The sequence below is a fragment of the Hippopotamus amphibius genome, chromosome 10 (assembly GCF_030028045.1).
Source record: "Hippopotamus amphibius kiboko isolate mHipAmp2 chromosome 10, mHipAmp2.hap2, whole genome shotgun sequence".
Classification (NCBI taxonomy): domain Eukaryota; kingdom Metazoa; phylum Chordata; class Mammalia; order Artiodactyla; family Hippopotamidae; genus Hippopotamus; species Hippopotamus amphibius.
In genome coordinates this window covers 18,293,442-18,313,908 of record NC_080195.1, presented here as the reverse complement: position 1 = coordinate 18,313,908, position 20,467 = coordinate 18,293,442, and the positions used below count along the sequence as shown (strand labels likewise).

At 36.2% G+C, this 20,467-nt stretch overlaps 1 protein-coding gene across 2 annotated transcripts in view; it reads right to left on the bottom strand.

The window, feature by feature from the left end:
• The window catches only part of MSR1 (macrophage scavenger receptor 1), a 58,983-nt gene extending 53,636 nt beyond the window's left edge, over nt 1-5,347 (bottom strand). For both annotated transcript variants that reach the window (XM_057697350.1, XM_057697351.1), the window contains exons 1-2: nt 5,248-5,347; nt 4,010-4,123 (exon numbers count right to left, since the gene is read on the bottom strand). In XM_057697350.1, coding sequence (XP_057553333.1) covers nt 4,010-4,123; nt 5,248-5,347 — 214 coding nt within the window. The remainder of the gene's footprint in view (nt 1-4,009; nt 4,124-5,247) is intronic.
• Nucleotides 5,348-20,467: the final 15,120 nt, after the last annotated feature.

Below are 20,467 nucleotides of genomic sequence, written 5' to 3'. Positions count from 1 at the left end.
ACATTTTAATATAATCCACAATGGAGGCCATATTGAGTGTGTATTATTTTACACTTCTAAATTTATCAATAAGTTAGACAAAATAGTGTATTTTTCAGTTGGATCTCATCACATTTATTAAGTGTGGGGAGCAAGTTTTGGATTGACAGCCTCATTCATGCATTCATCAATTCTATGATTTATTTATTAAGCACCTACTATATATAAAGCACTGCTTGAGCAACTCTGGGAATAGAAAACTGACTGGGAATGGATTTTGACTCTAACAATCAGAAATCTAAACTAACAATACTTGCAAAATTATCTCAAACTTGTCTCTTAAATTTTTTTCTTTTATGATGATTACTGCTTTTTAGGTAGCAGTTAATAATCCAGCTTCTGGAGGATAACTGCCTAGATTAGCGATCCTTGCCCTTTCCTTTATAAACTGTGCCCTTGAGCAAATTCATTGGTCCATGCTTCCATTTCACTGCCTGTATAAATGGGATACTACTAGTCAGTGTTTAGATAATTAAATGAGCTGATATATGCAAAGTGCTTAGATCTTTTCCTGGCACATAATACATGTGATACTTTTCAATTTTGTAATTATTATTAATATTTTGGATTCAATATCTGCACGCCCAATATTGATAACGGGGGGAATTAATATTGTGTAATATAAAAAAATTGGGAGGAGGTTGGGTGTTCCATGAGAAAGGTAGTATCTGTGCTTTATTTATTTAATTTTTTAAATTGGAGTATAGTTGCTTTACACTGCTGTGTCATTTTCTGCCATACAGCAAAGAGTATCAGCCATATGTATATGTATATCCCCTCTTTTTTGGATTTTCTTCCCATTTAGGTCACCACAGAGCACCCGATAGAGTTCCCTGTGCTATACAGTAAGTTCTCATTACTTATCTACTTTATACACAGAAATATATACATGTCAATCCATACATGTCAATCCCAAATGAGAAAAACAAATATCATATATTAACGCACATATATGCTTTAATAGGCATATTGATCTAACCATGTAATTTTGCTTTCATTAGAAATACTTTTTATTTCATATGGGTAAAGCAAAAACTTCTTCACAGTATAGAAAGAAGAATTAATGTGACAAAATGTCATGTGACCAAGGATTGTTCTTCAACACCAAGCTCAACATGAGCTGATAATAAAGGCTACGTTTTGCTTATGGATTTAAAAACATAAGATTGCTTGTTTTCCTGAAACTAATTTAATCTTACTTTCTTTAAAAATGTTTAACTCTGTATCACAAATCTAGGTAAAGAATGCCAGAGTTCATATTTTCGAATGTTCATTTCTTTCCTTATCATCAGAGATGGCATTCTGTGAGTTTTCTATTTTACATCTGAAAGGAGATAAATGTTCTGGCTTGTGCAAAGACTTAGAGAGAGAGCTATATTTGATCTTACAGATCACATTTACTCTTTCATGTTGGCAATACCTTCTTCTACCAAAAATTTATGTTATTTTGAGCTAAAGGATCTTCAGTGTCTCAGTAACAATTTATAAACATTAATCTTAGATTATACCCTATTCTTCAGAGACAATCTTATATGTTGTTATACTATGATAGTGATCTAGTAGCTTCTTGAAGAAAAGGTAGCATGTGGAGACGATTTTATAATTAAGAAATATCTTTCAGTGTGTAAGACACTTTAGAGTTTTTATGTATAATATTTCATTTAATCTACTGATTTATATTTGCCAAAACAGAGTAATTTCTATCATTTCTGGGATACATTTTGTCTATATTTGAAATTTTTTGGTATCAAGTAGAGATAATGTATTACATTTTAGTTTTCTTTTGGAAAATATTCTGACCTATAGCTTACAGCCATGCATGGATGGTCAATTGTTTATTATCCAAGTATGATAGATACAGGGAGATCTGTTCCAAATTCTGGTGAATTTGGGTGCTAACGTGAACTTATAAGATTTGAACATTTTTAGCTTTTTGTCAATCATAACAGGTACATGCTATAGTTTCAGGAAACAATGCTACCTCAAATCAATCACTGTCAACCCTAGAACAAATGTGTTGACTTGGTAGTATTTTCTAATAGTCCAGAGATTTTTGAACTTGGTTGGAACCCTGAAGGCTTTTCAGAATTCAGTCCACATTCTGCATGGGCCTCACAGAAAGAAGTTGCATTCCCTGAGGTTGGCTCTGCAGGCCAAGGTTTGTATAAAAGTGGTAAAATGTACCCAAATTCTACCTGGCTGATAGCTAAGGATCCTTAACAATGACACATCTTTCAGTTATGCATTTCAAACTACAGATAAGCACATATATAAACAGCACATAGATAACCTCAGTTCATCAGGAAGTTAGTTGTTTCATGACAAACACATCAGGCTCTTTTACTCAGATGGCTGTGGTTGGTTTCACTGGTTGACTGGTTTAGTTTGTTGTGGTTGGCTAACGTTTTTGTTTCAAAATAGGAGTTGGTTTTTACATATGGAAAATATTTTCCTGGCTAAAATTAAGGAAATTCTGTGTTTGTTTTCATTTTTAATTGGCCAGCCATAGTTTGTTCTAAAAACCTGACTGCACTGGGAGACAGTAGATCACAGAGGCTGGGAGTCAGGAGTCATGGGTGGGAACTCCCATGCCATGGCTGCACAGTTTCCTTTGTGGATGACGGGGGCAAGCATACGTCTGCTTGAGGGTCGCTGTAAGGTGTATGAAGAAATCTGCGGAAAATGTATAGCCCAGGGCCTGAACAGAGTACATGCTCAAAAGTGTTACAAAAATGTCACAGTTGTTTTCATTATCGTTTCCTTCTCAGCAGAATATATTTTCTAGGTTGCTTCCTGGCGGAAGGGATTTGGCCTTGTATTAGGAGCATTTTCTTGTTAAGCTGATTAGCATGCACATGAAAATATACATTCGTCCCTGTCTATCTTCTATTCGAGCACATGTCCAGACATTTTGCCACTCACAGAGAAGAGGAGAGCTACAAGGCATATAAATTCAAATGCCAATCAAATCCCTCAAAAATGCTCCTGAGGAAAATAATATTTACAGATTTGCTTGAGTCACATGCAAACCATCTGCCCCTGTAGAAACTCTCAAATTTATCCCCAATTCAAGCCAAACTCTCCAAAAAAAATACCTGGAAAACATCATGCAGGACCCAAGCAAAGTGTTCTATTTTTCTTTTTCTTTGAAAGGATACTATCAGGTTATTTTTAGAGATATTTTTAAATAATACCCTTATGAAACATGTGGCCGTATAAACTGTACAAATATTACTGAAGGATGGGCCATTATTTTAGGAGGTTTCCTCTGTTTGAAGACTCACAGGAATACTTCTTTCTGCTCTTACTACTAGGAGTAGAAGTGTTTTTCCTGAACAACTGGTTTGTTTTTATATTCTAGGCATTGTTAATATAAATGATCATGCTTATATCTTCACACTGGCAAAGAGAATACTTACCATGAAATTTATGATGCACCATTAGAAATACACAGGACTTCAGAGGATAACATTTTTAAATGGTCTAATTCTTTCCATCTTACCTTTACATATCTATAGTTTTATCTCAAACTTCCATTTTCCATGCTATTTCTTTTTAATTTTTTTTAACTTCATAACTTTGCAGAATCTATTTTTTTCTTGCAATAAATTTCAGGAACACTTTGTGATGTGAAGCTACCCTTATGAATCTCCCATATAGAAAAGACTGGAGACTTCCCTGGTGGTCCAGTGGGTAAGACTCTGCGCTCCCAAAGCAGAAGGCCTGGGTTCCATCCCTGGTGGGGGAACTAGATGCCACATGAATGCCACAACTAAGAAGACTGCATCCGGCAACTAAGAAGCCCGCATGCTGCAACTAAAGATCCCCCATGCTGCAACTAAGACCTGGCACAGCCTAAATAAACAAATAAATATTAAAAAAAAAAAAAAGACTGAATGCTTCTTTTTGCTCCTGCAATAACTAATTCACAAGATGAGTTGCCGAGTTCCAGAACTCTAGAATACTGTACCTGCCACTATTCCGATGACAGGTACAAGAACCACAAGCACAAGGACATAAAGGGCAATCAGCGCAGCTCTGAAAGACTTCATTTTTTCTTGAAGAGTTGGGCCATTTTTAGGATCTAAAAAACAGAAGCCCAACCTACCGTTAGAAAACTTACTCATCTTAATTAAAATTTTTGAAATCTCCAATTGCATTGTTAATATCAAACTTATTGGAATAAAAAGGGAAAAAAAATTAGTTCGCGTTTATTCAGTGAGAAGTAAAAGGGACAGGCACAGGAGAAGTCAATACAGGCATCAGAATGGATATTTGATTTCCTTGTCCATTAACCAAACATCCAGGACAAAGTCACTATCCTTTACAAGTTGTCCTTGTCTCATTTGGGGGCATTAGTTGGTAAATTTTAATATTGATTCCATACCAACATACATGCAAATGTAAATTTTATTCTTCTATTTCACATAGGAATATATTCTGTGTGAAAATAAAATTTCTCAAGCAACTATTATGCATTTTTTTTCAGATTTTAAGTGAGATAAGAGAAACATTCTCAACGACAATTATGTAAATTTTCTCTTAATTCCATCTCAATAGTTCTGTATTTGGATGCCTCTTATGATTTGAATACAATGTGAAAAAAATGAAATAACAAAGTGATTCACATTTTGATTAGACTTTGGAACAGATCAATGAAGCCCATTCTCTGGATATTTCAGAGCATACTAATATTTTAGTATTATTTGTTTATATGGAACAGCAATTCACATAATGAGATGCTAATTGTAGAAAAGATACCTCGGTGTAGAGGGGAATCTTATTAGCAGAGGAAGACATTTCTCTGATTAAGCAAATAAACATTCATTAAAAATTTCTATCCTATATCATTGCTTCTATTGTTTAATAAAAAAGAAGGAAATTTCATTGTCAGGTTGTAAATTCCTAAATTAAAACATAAGTTTAAACATTGTTCATTAATGTTCTATGAGGGGCTGAACAAAAAAGGAGAAAAAAATTAAGAAATAAAGAAAAGGAGAAAATAAAGAAAAGGGGGAAAATTGAAGGAAAAAAAGAGAAGGAGCAACCACAATATAAGCAAGATGGGATATTCCATCTGTCAGGTTTGAAATCCACCCTTGCAGATAGAATATAAACAATCAGGGTAAGTCTCAAGACCATAATTTTACACAGTATCACTAACTCTAAGGATGATCTCCATGGGTACCCCACCCTTATTCTACTTACTCGGAGGAAGCAAAGCTGTCATTGAGCGAGCATCGAACTTCACAGATTCTGTATAGCTATCCATGTTCTGTTGATCAGGAAAGCTATCCCACAGTTCCATACTTCTACCAAACATATGGGAAAATATGTTAATTACACATGGAATTGCTAGGGCCCTTTGACATGTTTCAAATTGAAATTTATAATTAAAACCCAATTTTAGCAAGGGAACAAGTAAAATTAATTCGTTAAATTTACACATCTGCCATATATAGCAATGTATTATACCTACCCATAATTTCATGCTAGCATTAAAAGACAGACTTACATGGAACCCACTCACGTATCTTTCTATGCACAAATGCGTACCTGTGATTGTAGGCGTGTGTTTTAGAGTGAGAGAGTTTTGCTCTCTTAGCTTAAAAAAAAAAAAAAAAAATTCCCAAGTGGCAGAAAACAACTGTTTAGCTAAAAAGAAAATAAAGAATTTCCCTTAGAACAAACAGTAGCTGAAAAGTTGGAGGAAACATTTCTTGTGATCTTTTATCAGAGGTTCTGGATAGAACAAATAGTTATGCAAAATTTGGAATAAATATTTACTGTGATCTTTTATCAGAGCTTAACAAAGTCTAGTCACAAGATTAGGAGCCACAGGAAAAACTTAGGTTTTCTTTTCCTTTCTCTCCCTTCCCTTCCTTTCTCTCCCTTCCCTTCCTTTGCTTTCTTTTCCTTTTTTTCCCCCCATTTTTCTCATACATTTTTCTTTCAGGGCTCCCCTCACTATGTACATAGGCAGTATCTCAAACATGCTTGTCCCTTTTTAAGCACAATCTGTATTTTATGACCCAATCTATGTCTATGTCTCTTTACTATGCATCAGAATCATTTGAAAGGCTTACTTTAAAACATGCTGATGGGTCCCACCCCCAGAGTTTCTGATATTTAGGGTGAGGGTCCAGAATTTGCAATTCTGACAAGTTTTCTAGTGATGCTATTGCTGTCAGTCTGAGGATCGCACTTTAAGAACGTTTGCCATGAAAAGAAATTGTATGACTTTTTCTTGGAAACAGCAGTTCATTTGATTGATAAATTTAGCATAAAGCCAACATCTTCTGGTCATTATTTATTTTCTCTAATGCTGAGTTACGGATTTAGCACAGCTAAAGTTGTAACTGAGTGCACTGGTAGCTCCAAGACACCAAACTCCTATCTCCTCCAGAAAATGAAGGACAATCATTCACACGCAAAAATTCACCCTGCTTTGAGGGAAGAGGTATTGACAAGTAAGGATGTGACTCAACTCCTGTCAATATATTTTTTACAGGAGATTCTTTATTTTGCAGTTTGTACATGCATCGTTCCTTAAACTGGTCTTAGTTTTTTTGTAAATCCTCTTGATTTGACCAAGGAGTGTGATCTTTAAATGCTTCAGCCACTGTGGAGGAAATGGGTGGAGAGGGAAGTTATAAAACCATCTTCTTTTCTTAGGCAGAGATGAAGCTAAATAAACAATTATCTGGGAACACTATTATAGGAAACCAGATTGATTAACTCAGATCCAGACTCTTCTGTCATTTCACCGTTTTTATTTGATTTGAATGGCAGTTTTTTACATGCCATGGAAAACAAATGAACAGTGTTTAAAAATGAGATGACAACAAAACTTAGCTCAATTCATTTTTTAAACTACAGTTCAAAGCAATTGGGACTGTGGCAAAGCTTTTAAACTCTGAACTCAGTTTATAAAGGATGGGCTCACGAAGTACATATCTAGATACCCCTGCTGTGTACCTAGAAATCTCTTCCTGTAAGGCTGCTTACCTGCCCCTTCTCCTGTGTTTGACTATGGCTTTGGTTCTAATAATTGAGATATTACAACTCCATTTTCACTTAGGTACAAGAGAAACATCCTTATGTTAGCCTTCTAGATGGGAATATTTTTGTAAAAAAGGTGAAACCTTTGAATCTGATAAATAACTCTAGAGCGTGAGCTACGTAAGAGGCAGGACCATGTCTGGTTTTGTTCAACATTATATGACCAGGGCCTAAAGCAACCTGGAATATAGAATATACTTAATAAACATTTGTTAAAGGAATGATCTGATTTGTTATGTGTAAGATACTAGTCTCATATAGCTTTTTGTTTTTTTTAAAAAAGATGGATGTTTAGAGGTAAGGGGACCAAAAAGGTTTGTTTCTTCTGATAGAGAACTTACTGGTAAATAGATTTTGCCCATAATTCAGATTTTTTTTTTTCTATTCGACATTCTTACTCTTTTGATAGTTTCCTTGAACAGGAACCAATCTTAGGGCTGGGTGACTGTGCTATGTTATTGGGACACTGCCAGTCTCTCTAGTCTGTTCCTAATCAGCATTCCTTTTCGTTTTGTCAGTTCCAATTGGCAAGCAGCCATAGACACATCCCACTGCATCCTCAAGGAAACACTACTAGCATTTTGGTTGGGTTGTTTTGTTTCAAAGTCTATTTTATCTGATGTGAGTATCACTATTCCAGCTTTCTTTTGATTTCCATTTGCATGGAATATCTTCTTTCATCCTCTCACTTTCAGTCTCTATGTGTCCCTAGGTCTGAAGTGGGTCTCTTGTAGACGGCGTATATATGGGCCTTGTTTTTGTGTCCATTCAGCCAGTCTGTGTCTTCTGGTTGGAGCATTTAGTCCACTTACATTCAAGGTAAATATTGATATGTATGTTCCTATTACCATTTGCTTAATTGTTTTGTGTTTGTTTTTTTAGGTCCTTTCCTTCTCTTTTAGAGAAGTTCCTAAGCATTTGTTGTAGAGCTGGTTGAATGGTGCCGAATTCTCTTAGCTATTGCTTGTCTGTAAAGCTTTGGATTTCTCTGTCAAATCTGAGTGAGACCTTGCTGGGTAGAGTATTCCTGGTTGTAGGTTCTTCCCTTTCATCACGTGAAATATATCATGCCACTCCCTTCTGGTTTGCAGAGTTGCTGCTGAGAAATCAGCTGTTAACCTTATGGGAGTTCCCTTGTATGTTGTTTGTCGTTTTTCTCTTGTTACTTTTAATAATTTTTCTTTGTCTTTAATTTTTGCCAATTTGACTACAATGTGCCTTAGCATGTTTCTCCTTGGGTTTATCCTCCCTGGGACTCTGCACTTCCTGGACTTGGCTGGCTATTTCCTTTTCCATGTTAGGGAAGTTTTCAACTATAATCTCTTTCAATATTTTCTTGGGTCCTTTCTTTCTCTCTTCTCATTCTGGGACCCCTATAATGCAAATGTTGGTGCATTTAATGTTGTCCCAGAGGTCTTAGGCTGCCTTCATTTCTTTTCATTCTTTTTTCTTTATTCTTTTCTGCATCAGTGATTTTCACCATTCTGTCTTCCAGGTCACTTATCCGTTCTTCTGCCTCAGTTATTCTGCTATTGATTCCTTCCAGCGTATTTTTCATTTCAGTTATTCCACTGCTTATCTCTGTTTGTTTGTTCTTTAATTCCTCTAGGTCTTTGTTAAATTTTTCTTGCATCTTTTCGATGTCTGCATCCAGTCTTCTTTCAAAGTCCTGGATCATCTTCACTATCATCATTCTGAATTCTTTTTCTGGAATGTTGCCTATCTTCATTTCATTTAGTTGTTTTTCTGGGGTTTTATCTTGTTCCTTCATCTGGTACAAACCCCTCTGCCCTTTCACTTTCTCTATCTTTCTTTGGCTGTGGTTTTCAGTTTCACAGAACGAAATACTGCTGATACTGCTTGATACTGCCATCTGCCCTTTTGTGGAGGGCGCTATCTAAGAGGTGTGTGTGCTTCCTGATGGGAGGGACTGGTGGTGGGTAGGGCTGGGTATTGCTTTGGTGGGCAGAGCATAGTAAAACTTTAATCTGCTTGTTTGCCAATGGGTGGGGCTATGTTCCCACCCTGTTGGTTGTCTGGCCTGAGGTGACCCAGCACTGGAGCTTATAGGCTCTTTGGAAGGGCTAATGGCAGACTCCAGGAGGGCTCATGCCAACGAGCACTTTGCTTGGGTTGTTTTGTGAAGGACTGTCTTAGTTGTGTAGGATGTCTACCATCCCTGGCTGCCACCAACCAAGGTCAACAATGTCTCCTAATCATTATGTTACTGCTTCTCCCTGCAAAAAATCCAAAAACTTCATCTCCACACATTTCCAAACACCCAACCCTCTTTGAGAACCACTCTTCAACATATATCCCCAATGTGGGTGAAAAGTAAGGAATTTTCTCTCTCCAACATTTGCCTTGAGCAATCTGACAGTTAACATGTCTTTAATAAAGATTTGTTTTAATGAAAAAAATACATATCTTCATGAGCTTTGGCAAGAACACAGATTTCTCAAATCATTATGGGGATATCTTTTAAAACACTCTTCGTGTATTTAGTCCTTAAAATAAATATATATTACCAATCGTTGTCAAAGCCTACATGAATGCTTTTTACAGAAAACTTAAACATTTAATTATTTTAAATAGAAAAGAAGGCAGCAAATCCAGAATGATAATCCACTGATTTAATCTTGGTTTCTATAAAAGCAGGATGAATGTTACTTTTATTCATATACTTGCTCAGAAGCGCTACATATATTTTCAAATATGTTTGCAATTTAGAACCCACAGGGCCTCCCTTGGCTTAAAAAACTTTTCTTGGGAGAAAGAATCTCATTTTTAAAAAATAGCTCTAGATTTTTACATACAATATCATAAAAAAAAAAAAATAGCAAGTACTGAGATATTTTCAAACAATGACTTTAAGGTGGAAATACCTGTCCCTTCATGTAGGCCAGTCCAACAAATTTCTGTCATGTGCCATTAAATCAAGCACTGTACAAGTGTCTAGGATGCCAAAGTCAACATGTATAGAATATTCTCGACCACCAAAGAATTTATGCACTGATACGAGAGACTACGATCTTTATAAAAAATCACAATGTGTTATATATACACACAAAGCACAGGCATAGTCCTAAGAGGAGTGATTAACTCTTTAGGGAAAGTATGAGTCAAGGTGGGAACATAGAAAAGATGACACTTTATCAGAGTTGTGAAAAATGAGCAGGAATCTGGGGTGAGAATATTCCAGGGACGACAAGTACGTTAAAAGGCTTAAAGGCGTGAAGAACATGGGCACTAGAGCAAATGAGCATCATGGAATCAGGAGCCCTGGACAGACGGCTAGCAGGAGAGGCCAGAGAGGCTTATGGCTGAGGGCATCCAACACATCAATCTCTTCTTTCATTTTTTTAATGGCATAAATTGATCTGGCTTTCACAACGAACCCAAAATATAATATTGAAGATGTACCTATACAAACTAAGTAAAAAATTATCTTTCGTTTTAGCAAAAGGGATCTGGTTTATATTACTAGTGATAAAAAATGTATTGTCCATTAAGTATTTTGCTTATTTCCCTTACATCCTGAAATAGAGATTAAGTTCAATTTTGTTCTTCTTAAGGCCTCTATGCTTTGATCTATCTTTTATGGGCTTTAGATGGTAATGTACAATTTGCAGATTATTATATTTCAAACTATAATTTCCTTGGGAAGATTTATTAAAACCTTGAAAAAGAAAACCCTCTAATAAATGTCTAGAAGTGAATTAGAATAAATGACCATGTTTGGGCTATAGAGGTACAGTGAGCTGAAAAGGAGATGAACACTAACATCTGTTGAGGAGTGATGAATGAAAAATATTCCTCTCTGGCTACTCTGGGTGCATCACGAGTCTTGTTTGTTTTCTGGACTGGTGTATAACAAGGGTTGGTTAACCATGAACTGTATGAAATATCAGTATAGTTTTTCCCATTAAAAAAAAAAAGATTAAGTTAATCATAGATGGCGCTGTCATAAGATTGCTGGCATTTTCTGTTATTACTTTTTTTTTTCTGAGTCGCCATCCTCTTTCTGAAAATATCATCTATTTCCATGGCCTGAACTACTACCTACATACTAAGCTAATATACCCAGCTCAGATCTCATGTCTCAGTATCAGCTTTATTTTTTATAATACAGCTAGCTACAATGGTGTACTTTCTATATCAACCTAACTTTTCTTTTTCCAGAAGTTTTGATGCTGGCATGTCATCCATTTATATCATCTGTTTATGATTATAATCCTTTATTATTTTCTTCTATTTTTGTGTAGTGAGGCATACATGACAGAATCAGGCGTATGACAATACAGAGTTAGCATGGCAGGGCTAGGAAAGCATGGTCATTCTAAGCAGAGGCCAGGGCTTTATTCCAGATCATTCTCACCCAAAGACCTGTATCCTGTGGCACAGCAACTCCTGACTTCCTCAAAGCCATTCCTTCCATTTGATTCCAATTTTTAGATTTCAGCTCATTTTTATCTACCCAACCAGGCATCTTGGATAGTAGCAGTGGGGTAGGCAATTGAGGGGAGAATCCAAGAGGCATTAAGAAAAAGGAGGAAATTAAAAGAACTGATGAACAAGCATCAAAATGTAGCACTTTAACAAAGACTAGGAGAAAAAAATCAACAGTAGAAAATATTTTTCAGGAAGAAAAATATGGCGATATAACCTTGACCACAAACATATTTAGTAGGCTAGTAAAGATAGAATAACAGTACTAAAAATAAGGAACAAACTTTGACACCATGGTAGAGTAAGAAGTCAGGTTCAGGGAAAAGAGAAAAGAATTTCAAGGCGTGCAAGGTCACCCATAACCTGCCACGTGGAGCTTGAGCTGCATGACTTGTACAGTAGAGGCAGAAGCAGATGCTGAGAGACCAAGAAGCAGTAAATGCATAAAAATGAAATGTATACACCTTGAGTGCATGCTGGAAATCTAGTCATGTTTATGCTTTTCTGTCGAGAAGAGATGCTGCAGATGGTACTGAGGTAGTACACTGAGGACAGAGTTCTTTTTCCCTGCTTATTCCTCCTCATCTCCCAAACTATTAACACTGGAATGTGCCTGGTCTCAGTTCTTGTCCTCTTTTCATCTTTATTCACTTCCTTGGTGAGCTCACTATTCTCATTGCTTTAAATACAATCAATATGGCTGATGGTTCTCCATCTTCATCTCCCACCCTTCTATCTGCAGACCTGGATATGCATCTACTTAACAACACCTCTAGCTGGATTTCTAAAACGGCCCAAACCTAGAGGTCTCCTTGTCCCCCACTTTCTGTCATACTCCACACTCAGTCTACCACCAGATCTTGCTGGTTTGGTTTCAAACTCTAAGCAGAAACGAACTGCTTCTCGTCAGCTTCCCTCCTGCCATCCTGGCTTAAGCCCCATCATCTTTCTCACCTGGACTATTTTAGTAGCTCCCTACAGGTCTCTCAGCTTCATTCTTATTCCTTCCATTTTATTCTTCACACAGCCTCTACAATGTTCCTCTTAGAAACGAAGTCAGATTATATCCCTCCTCTGCTCAAAACCTGTGAACACTTTCCCATCTCACGCAGGTCCTGACTAAAAGCTCACTTGCTCAGACAGACCTTTCTCCAGCATCAGATTTAAAACTGCAACCTACCTGTTTCACTTCCTCTTCTCCTTCCCGCCTTGACTTCTATCCTGAAACTTATCACCATCTAACATGAAATATATTTCCCTTATTTACCTTCTCTGTTGTCTGTCTCTTTTCACCCCTAAGTTAGAGCCATGATTTAGGAGTTTTTAATCTCTTTGGCTCAATGACTAGACAGTTCCTGCTACTTAGTAGGTGTTCATCATGTACATAAGTACATTAGGAGAAATTCCAAAAATAAATAAAGACAAAATATTTTGTAAGATGACTGGATTTTATACTGGAATATATACCTGCATTTTATATATTTTATGCCTTAAGAAAAGTTTGCATTTCACTAATGCAGAAATGTAAAAAATTCTTCTGCTACAAGTTGGGAAATAAAAGGTTTTTCTCTGAATTGTGTGTAAATAGGAAACTGAAACAAAAAATCTCAACCCAAGGTTCCCACTTTTGCCTCTAATGCATTCGTTAGACTTAACCAGATTCCTTCAGTTCCTTACTTTACCGGTGTAATTTTTTTTAGTAATGTTAGAGAACATACACATGTGAGGTTTTGTTAGCAGCCAGTGAACAGTTCACACAATCCAAGTGTGCTTTTAAATGTCTTTTCTAAAGTTAAGAGAAAAAGTAACTTCACATAAAGTTATTACAATTTCTTACCAAATGTCAATGCACTGAAAAGAATTGTGAAATCTTTTGAGTTTGTATAATCTGTTATAAGTGTGTTCTCATGAGAAGTGAAACACATCTTTGCAATATCAGCTTTTCATGAAGTGGGTGAAGAGTTTACAGAAGCTACAACACTAAAGCCATAATGAAAGAATTTCAGTGTTATTCTGTTTGGAAACATTCTTCTTTTCACCTGCTTTTATTATAAAAACATTATAATACTATTAAAGATAAGTTGGGACAAACTTTCTATCATCCCATCACCCTAATATAAGAAAAAACTGGAGTGTATCCATGTTACATAATTGATACTACCGTGTACATTATCATTTGGTCTTATGCATTTCCCTTACAATCATATGGATAACTTTATACCTCAAATTATTCTTCCGAATTTAGAATGATGGGTTACATAATAATTCATCAAATATATGTGTCTTATTTGTGCAGCCATTTTCCTATAATATAAAATTCTTTTTAAAAAACCATTCCCTGTTCTTTGGAGGGCAATGTTTTACTAATACAGACGATGCTGCTGTAAGTACTTTCATAACTTAGCTTTCTTCTTTTAAAATGTTTCTTTAGGATCGTCACTATATGTTGAACTACCAGGTAACAGGAAAACTATTTCAAACTTTTTAGTATGTACTGTCTGACTGCTCTTTAAAAAGATCGTACACATTTACAAAAATTCCGGTCACTTATGTTTTAAACCAAATTCACCACTATTCAGTAACAATGTTTATTTTAGAATCATTTAGATTTTAGTAAGAGTTAAATGATACCTCAAGGTGGCTTTCATTCGCCTTTTATTACTTTTAGCACAGAAGGGCTATTTCCGTGTAATTTTTTTGCTATTTATTTTTCTTCTTGAGTTTTTGTGTATTCATAGCAATTGCTCATACATTCCAAGGGTATTTTTCTTTATATAAATATGAAAAAACTCTTTTATATAATATAATTTAATGCACAATCTTTTTTCTAAGACTATGTCTTATCCAGTTTATCATCAAACTCTCAATGTTAATTTCATCATTAAGACTTGGGGTAAATAATAACTTTGTAACCATATTATTTAAAAACAAAAACTGTGATTTCGTGTGAACAGTTAAAAACCCACATGAAGCGAATATAAAATTAACATGTTTGTGACACCAACAGCTCTACATTTAAAGAACATATCCATAAGAGAGGGATTAAGGTAAGATATGGAAGCATCTGTACTGTCCCTGATGCTATTCATGCTCATCCTCTGTAGTGAAGGAGAGAGAGCATCAGTTCTTTAATGTGACGTCTAGATTTCAATGCTGGCTGTGTCCTTTCCTTGCTATGTGACTTTTGGAAAATATTTGAATTTATTTGATTGCAGATTATTCATATACGTGTGTGTGGATAAAATATCAATTTAAAGAATTATTATGAAGATTAAAAATAATTTCTATACATTGTCTGGTACATAGACAACCACCAATAAACGAATCACCGTTACTTTAAAGCACCAATTTTTTTTAATATGAACATTTCTTATTTTATCCTCACAAGCAGCACCATGAGGTATTTTCTCCACTTTATAGGTTGGGAAACCAAGACCTAAAACATTTCAGGACCTAGTTAACGTTACACAAAGAGGCAGTGGCCTGAATGTAGGCAGTGTACTACCAGAATAACAGCTCCTAACCCCTGTATAAAACATTTATCTCAGTTTTATGATTTTTCTATCACTATTCTCATATGGCCAATGAGAAGCCTAACCCCCATTTTTTATGCCATGTAAATCTTAATCATTCTTCAAGATGAACCTAAATTCTAACACCTCCATGAAGATTTTTTGTTCTCCTCTTGGAGTAATTTTGGCCTCTCCTCTATTCCCACAGTAGTTATATACATAAATAGCACTTTCACACCGCTTGCAGTGCTCAAATTATATTATGCCAATTTGCCTTAGATCATGATCTTTCTGACGATAGAGACTCTATTTTTTGTATCCCTTCCCTATATCCAGTAGATGCCCAACCAATAGTTGCTATATGAGCCAAAAAGGTAACAAAAAGTATTAGATTAAAGTCAAAAGTATTATGTAAAAACTAAGATGAAACCAATTAAAATATATATAGTCATACTGAATAAAGCCAAAAATTTTTAATAAAATATGCACAATTATATGCCAAAACTCTCTTGCTTCAACTCACAAATATATTGTATATTTCATATATATTTATGCACACATATATATTTTTCACCCACCAAAAACCTAGCAGAAATCTCTCAAATCAAATTATCAGTGATAGGATAAAAAATTCTACCAGAAATTATTGATCACATATGTATATATCGCTCATATATCACACTCACATGCATTTAGACACACACACACACACAGAGTAGACACATACACACAATAGAAGCAATTTGAGAAAAGCATAAGTAAACTTCTTTTACCGTGTGTCCTAAAGACGGCAGCACTGATTTATCCACTTCCCTCTCTTAACAATAGAAACTTAAAACCTTTATCACATAGTATGTCAGCAGAGCAGATGAAGAAAGGAAATGACACATTTGAATCTTGGAAATCTTTCTTAACAGTGTATCTCAATAGTGCTCTCCTCAGTGCACAAGTTTGCAAAATCTAAATTTGTCAAATAACTCATTCCTCTTCCATCTGGGACATTACAAAAGAAAAAGAGAAGTAAAATGAAAAAGAAACGGGGTTATTGTCACAGGGTCCATAATGTATGACAGATTGATCTCTTCCTTTTTATAAGGCATGTCTGCCTTCTATAATATTCTAATTATTATTTATCTTCTATTGATCTCATTATCTTCCACTAATTCTCATGCTCTCTTTTGTACTGTATAAACTTGAGGAAAGACTCCATGTTTAAGGGATTGGTTTTCCTTAATCTTATATCCCTTATCTCTAGCTTCAAACACAAAACACAGGAGGAAAGGATTCTTACTAAGTAAAAGTAGTAATCCCATACTGTTTGCTTCAGCTATCTATGGTGATGTTGGCATTATCTGTAGATCTCTTTTGAGCACTTAAAAAGTTATTTATTTCCCTAAGAGTATAATAGAGGAAATGGGTCTTGGGCATGGAATCAGAGCAAAGGAATGGCCTTCATCTTCTACCTGTGTCAGAGTTTTACACTTTTATCTTATTTATTTAATCACATTCAAGTTCCAGTAGGACACGCATAATAAAAAAAAAAAACACCCAACACTACCTGAATGAGCTAATTTTTACATCTGATTCTTTTGGAGGAAAGATCATTTATATTCCATGGATACTTCTTGATGCTCCAAACAGGAAGGGATCCTACTTTCTACCAAAAGATGGTCAAAATGACCTTCTTGTGCCCACAGGCACCATAGAACACTACCACCTCAGGAGACAATACATCTAGTAGAGAGAACGCAGGAACAGTGCACAGTGCTTGAGAGAAAGAAAGTAGCAGTGTTACGTGGCCATTCTTATTACTGCAAAGGCTAACAACAGTAGTAACAGAGGTGTTGAAGCTGGCAACACAAATGCCGGCCAGGCACCTTTAGACAACAGTAGGATCACAGATGTGGACCCAGGCTGGACCAACGTGAAGCCTATTCCTTGACCACACTAGTTCACTATATTCTTCGTGAAGAGGAACTGGAGACTAACATCAGAACTCACTCTATTTCCTTTATAATTGTTTCCATATACATCTTATTATAGACTGTGGTCCTTTTGGGGTCTTAAAAATATATATATAAAGTTTAAGAACTCCTTGGTAGGACTTCCTAGGTGGAGCAGTGGTTAAGAATCTGCCTGCCAATGCAGGGGACACGGATTCAATCCCTGCCCCAGGAAGATACCACGTGCTGCGGAGCAACTAAGCCCATTGGCCACAATTATTGAGCCTGACCTCTAGAGCCTGTGAGCCACAACTATTGAGCCTGTGTGCTGCAACTACTGAAGCCTGTGCACCTAGAACCCATGCTCCACAACAAGAGAAGCCACTGCAGTGAGGAGCCCGCACATCACAATGAAGAGTAGCCCCCACTCTCAGCGACTAGAGAAAGTCCGTGTGCAGCAACAAAGACCCAATGCAGCCAATAAATAAATAAATAATAAATTAAAAAAAAAGAATTCCTTGGTATATTGCTAAATTTGGATACCCTTGTCAATACCCTGTGATTAGAAAAGTCAGACTCTGTAATTAATGATCTAAGCCACCAACTTTCTAAAATTCTACCCTAATGAGGTTCATTTCTGCCAGACTGGGCTATATTTCAAGGATGTCTCTGTAATATTGTTATGTATAACCTTTACTCCACAATACTAACCACTTCTCTTTTTGATTACTTCCACATTCTTTAGTCAATCCAATCATTCATTTAAAACAAAAGAATCTCTGGAAGTGTGTACAGAATATCATGTATTGTATTACATGATATTATCTAACAGGTTGTCAACTATAAACTGGAACTTGCCACCTGCCTGAACGAGGACTAAATCACATTGTGCTGCTGCTGCTGCTGCCCTTCACATCCCCTGAAGGGCATTCAGGGTGGAGACCAGGAACGAGGCACTCTGTGCTGTGGAGGATGGGCGGAACAGGTCTTTAGATAGTTAGATGTTTTCAGGAGTTGACTTTATGAGCCCAACCCTTGCATCCCCTCATATCTTGAAAAGCACTAAATCCCTACATGGTGATGTCTGCTCCTCGTGACTAGCAGAAATCTCTTACCACAAAAAAAAAGAAAAAAAAATGTGTTTGATTACACGTACTTCTCCTTTACCAAGAATACGTATATACTAATCTTCCCCCCTGCCTCCTTGGAACGGTTTCTCAGAGCTATCTGGGATGCTGTCTCCCGGGCTGCAGTCCTAAATTTGCCCCAAATAAACTCAACTCACAACTCTCACGTGGCGCATTTTTTTAAGTTGACAAGGTCTTACGCTATGTAAGATACCTTACCTGGCAACCAGGTAGAAAATGTTCACATCAAGCTAATGATTCACTGAAAGAACAGAGGGAGGGAATTGATCTTTACATCCATGGATTCATTTGAATTGACAACAACTTTGTCGGGTCATTTTCCTGATTAAGAAATTGAGGCTTAGTATTAAGTAAACTGTCAAGATCAGAGAGCTATGAGTCATCAGAGCTGATATTCAAACCCAATTAAGTCTGATTTCAAAACCTGGCAAAATACATATTTTTCTCAGTCTGAGATCAGTGTGTGTATTATCAAGACCCTTTGTCACAAATGTTATATTGAAAACAAACTACAAACATGGGCAAATTCCAGATCATCAGAATAGTTGCTTTATCATCAGTTATTGCCATGGGATTCCATGACTTCTTTTTTGTTGCTTATGGACATATATGTCTAGAGTAAAGACTATACAATGTTATGTCCAATGTTCAAATAAAGTTTCACAATTAAATAAAGCAATGGGTTGGAAGAATTAAGACTTGAGTCTCACAGCCGTTGTTGTGGTAGAAGAATGCAAGCTGCACTCAAACAAAGATATATGTTGTACTCATAAAGTGATACTTTTGAATGTCTAAAATTGCAACAGGTCATTAATTACAAGGTACATGATACCATGTATTTATGTGATAAATCTGCAAAGAGATAATATTTTTTCCTATTCTGGACTTAAAATAATACTTAGATAGTAATACTTACCATCTACTTACTGTTTGAATAATTAAAAGCTTTAACAATGTTGCATTAGCCACATCTGTCCACATCTATGATGCTGTTACCACATGGAGCTAAATCGGACTCCATGTTAGATCTCTTTCTTTGACTTTAACCTTTGCCTTTTGTTGCTTTTGCTATTGTAATCATACATGATGGCCTGCCTCAGGGAACACTGCCCCTCTGCCTGAATGTTGAACTAAAGTGCCTCTGGTCAGCTCACCAGCAGACACTCTGCCCTGCCCACCTCTATGAATGACTGAAATTAGCATATCCCCTCACCAAGGCTGACCATTCCCGGAGATCTTCTGTAAGATTGATGGCCCTTTCACTTTACTTCCTCACAGCCTCTCCCTCTCTATTCTGCCCTTTTACTTTACTTCCTCATGGCCTCTCCCTCTCTGATTCTATAAAGCAAACTGGCATGCAGACCCCAATGAGATGGTTTTTTGACAGACACGAGTCTGCCATCTTCTTGGTCTGCCGGCTTTCCAAATAAAGCCATATTCCTTGCCTCAACACTTCGTCTCCGATTCACAGGCCTGTCGTGCTGCGAGCAGAGCGAGCCTTTATAGAACTATCAAAAGATACCTCATCGAAGTTGATACTGAAAAACTGCATCACAGAAGAGCTTTTGTTTGATGTTCATAAATGGGAAAAAAACCTTTGATGTTATTGGTATCATTTTATATAACTTTATATAAACAGAAATTTCCTGTAAAAGTATTATTGAAGTTAAAATACATAAACAGACTAAATACAGCATCAGAACTAAGTGTATCTTCCTTCTATTAAGCCTATCAAAAATGTTTTGGTTCAACCACATCACCCTAAAGTGATATAGCTGATTAAAGTTTTAGTATTTTCGTAGGGTTTTTTAATTTAATTAACAAATGCATTATATTTGTAAAACATAATTGTAATCAAAAGTTGGTTAAGAACTAGAGACCTATGGAATTTAGGGATGAACTTATGTTTCTATGTTTTAACATATAATTATAATAATACATCAACACTCAGGGAGGGAGATGGACTAAAATATTTATTTTCCTTGGAGAAACAACACACTTTATCATACTGTTTTAAACACCAAACAGTTTTTAACCGAAAGTGCAGCCCTGATATCTAAAGAGCTTGTAAGTCTATAATAAGAAGAAAACCTGAACAAACTGAAAATCAATGACTTTTCCTGGAACCAGCAGAGAAGTGAGGTCTCAGGGCAAGTTTTAGAGAGTAAACAAAAAAAACTCACAGGAGAGTTCAGCTTACCTGGAGCAGAAGCTGCTAGAATCCTAAACCAGCAAGAACACAAAGTAATTTGGACGGATAGCTAGAGGCTGGTGAAGACAGACTCCTGGGCGTACCTTGGCTTTACCCCCAGGA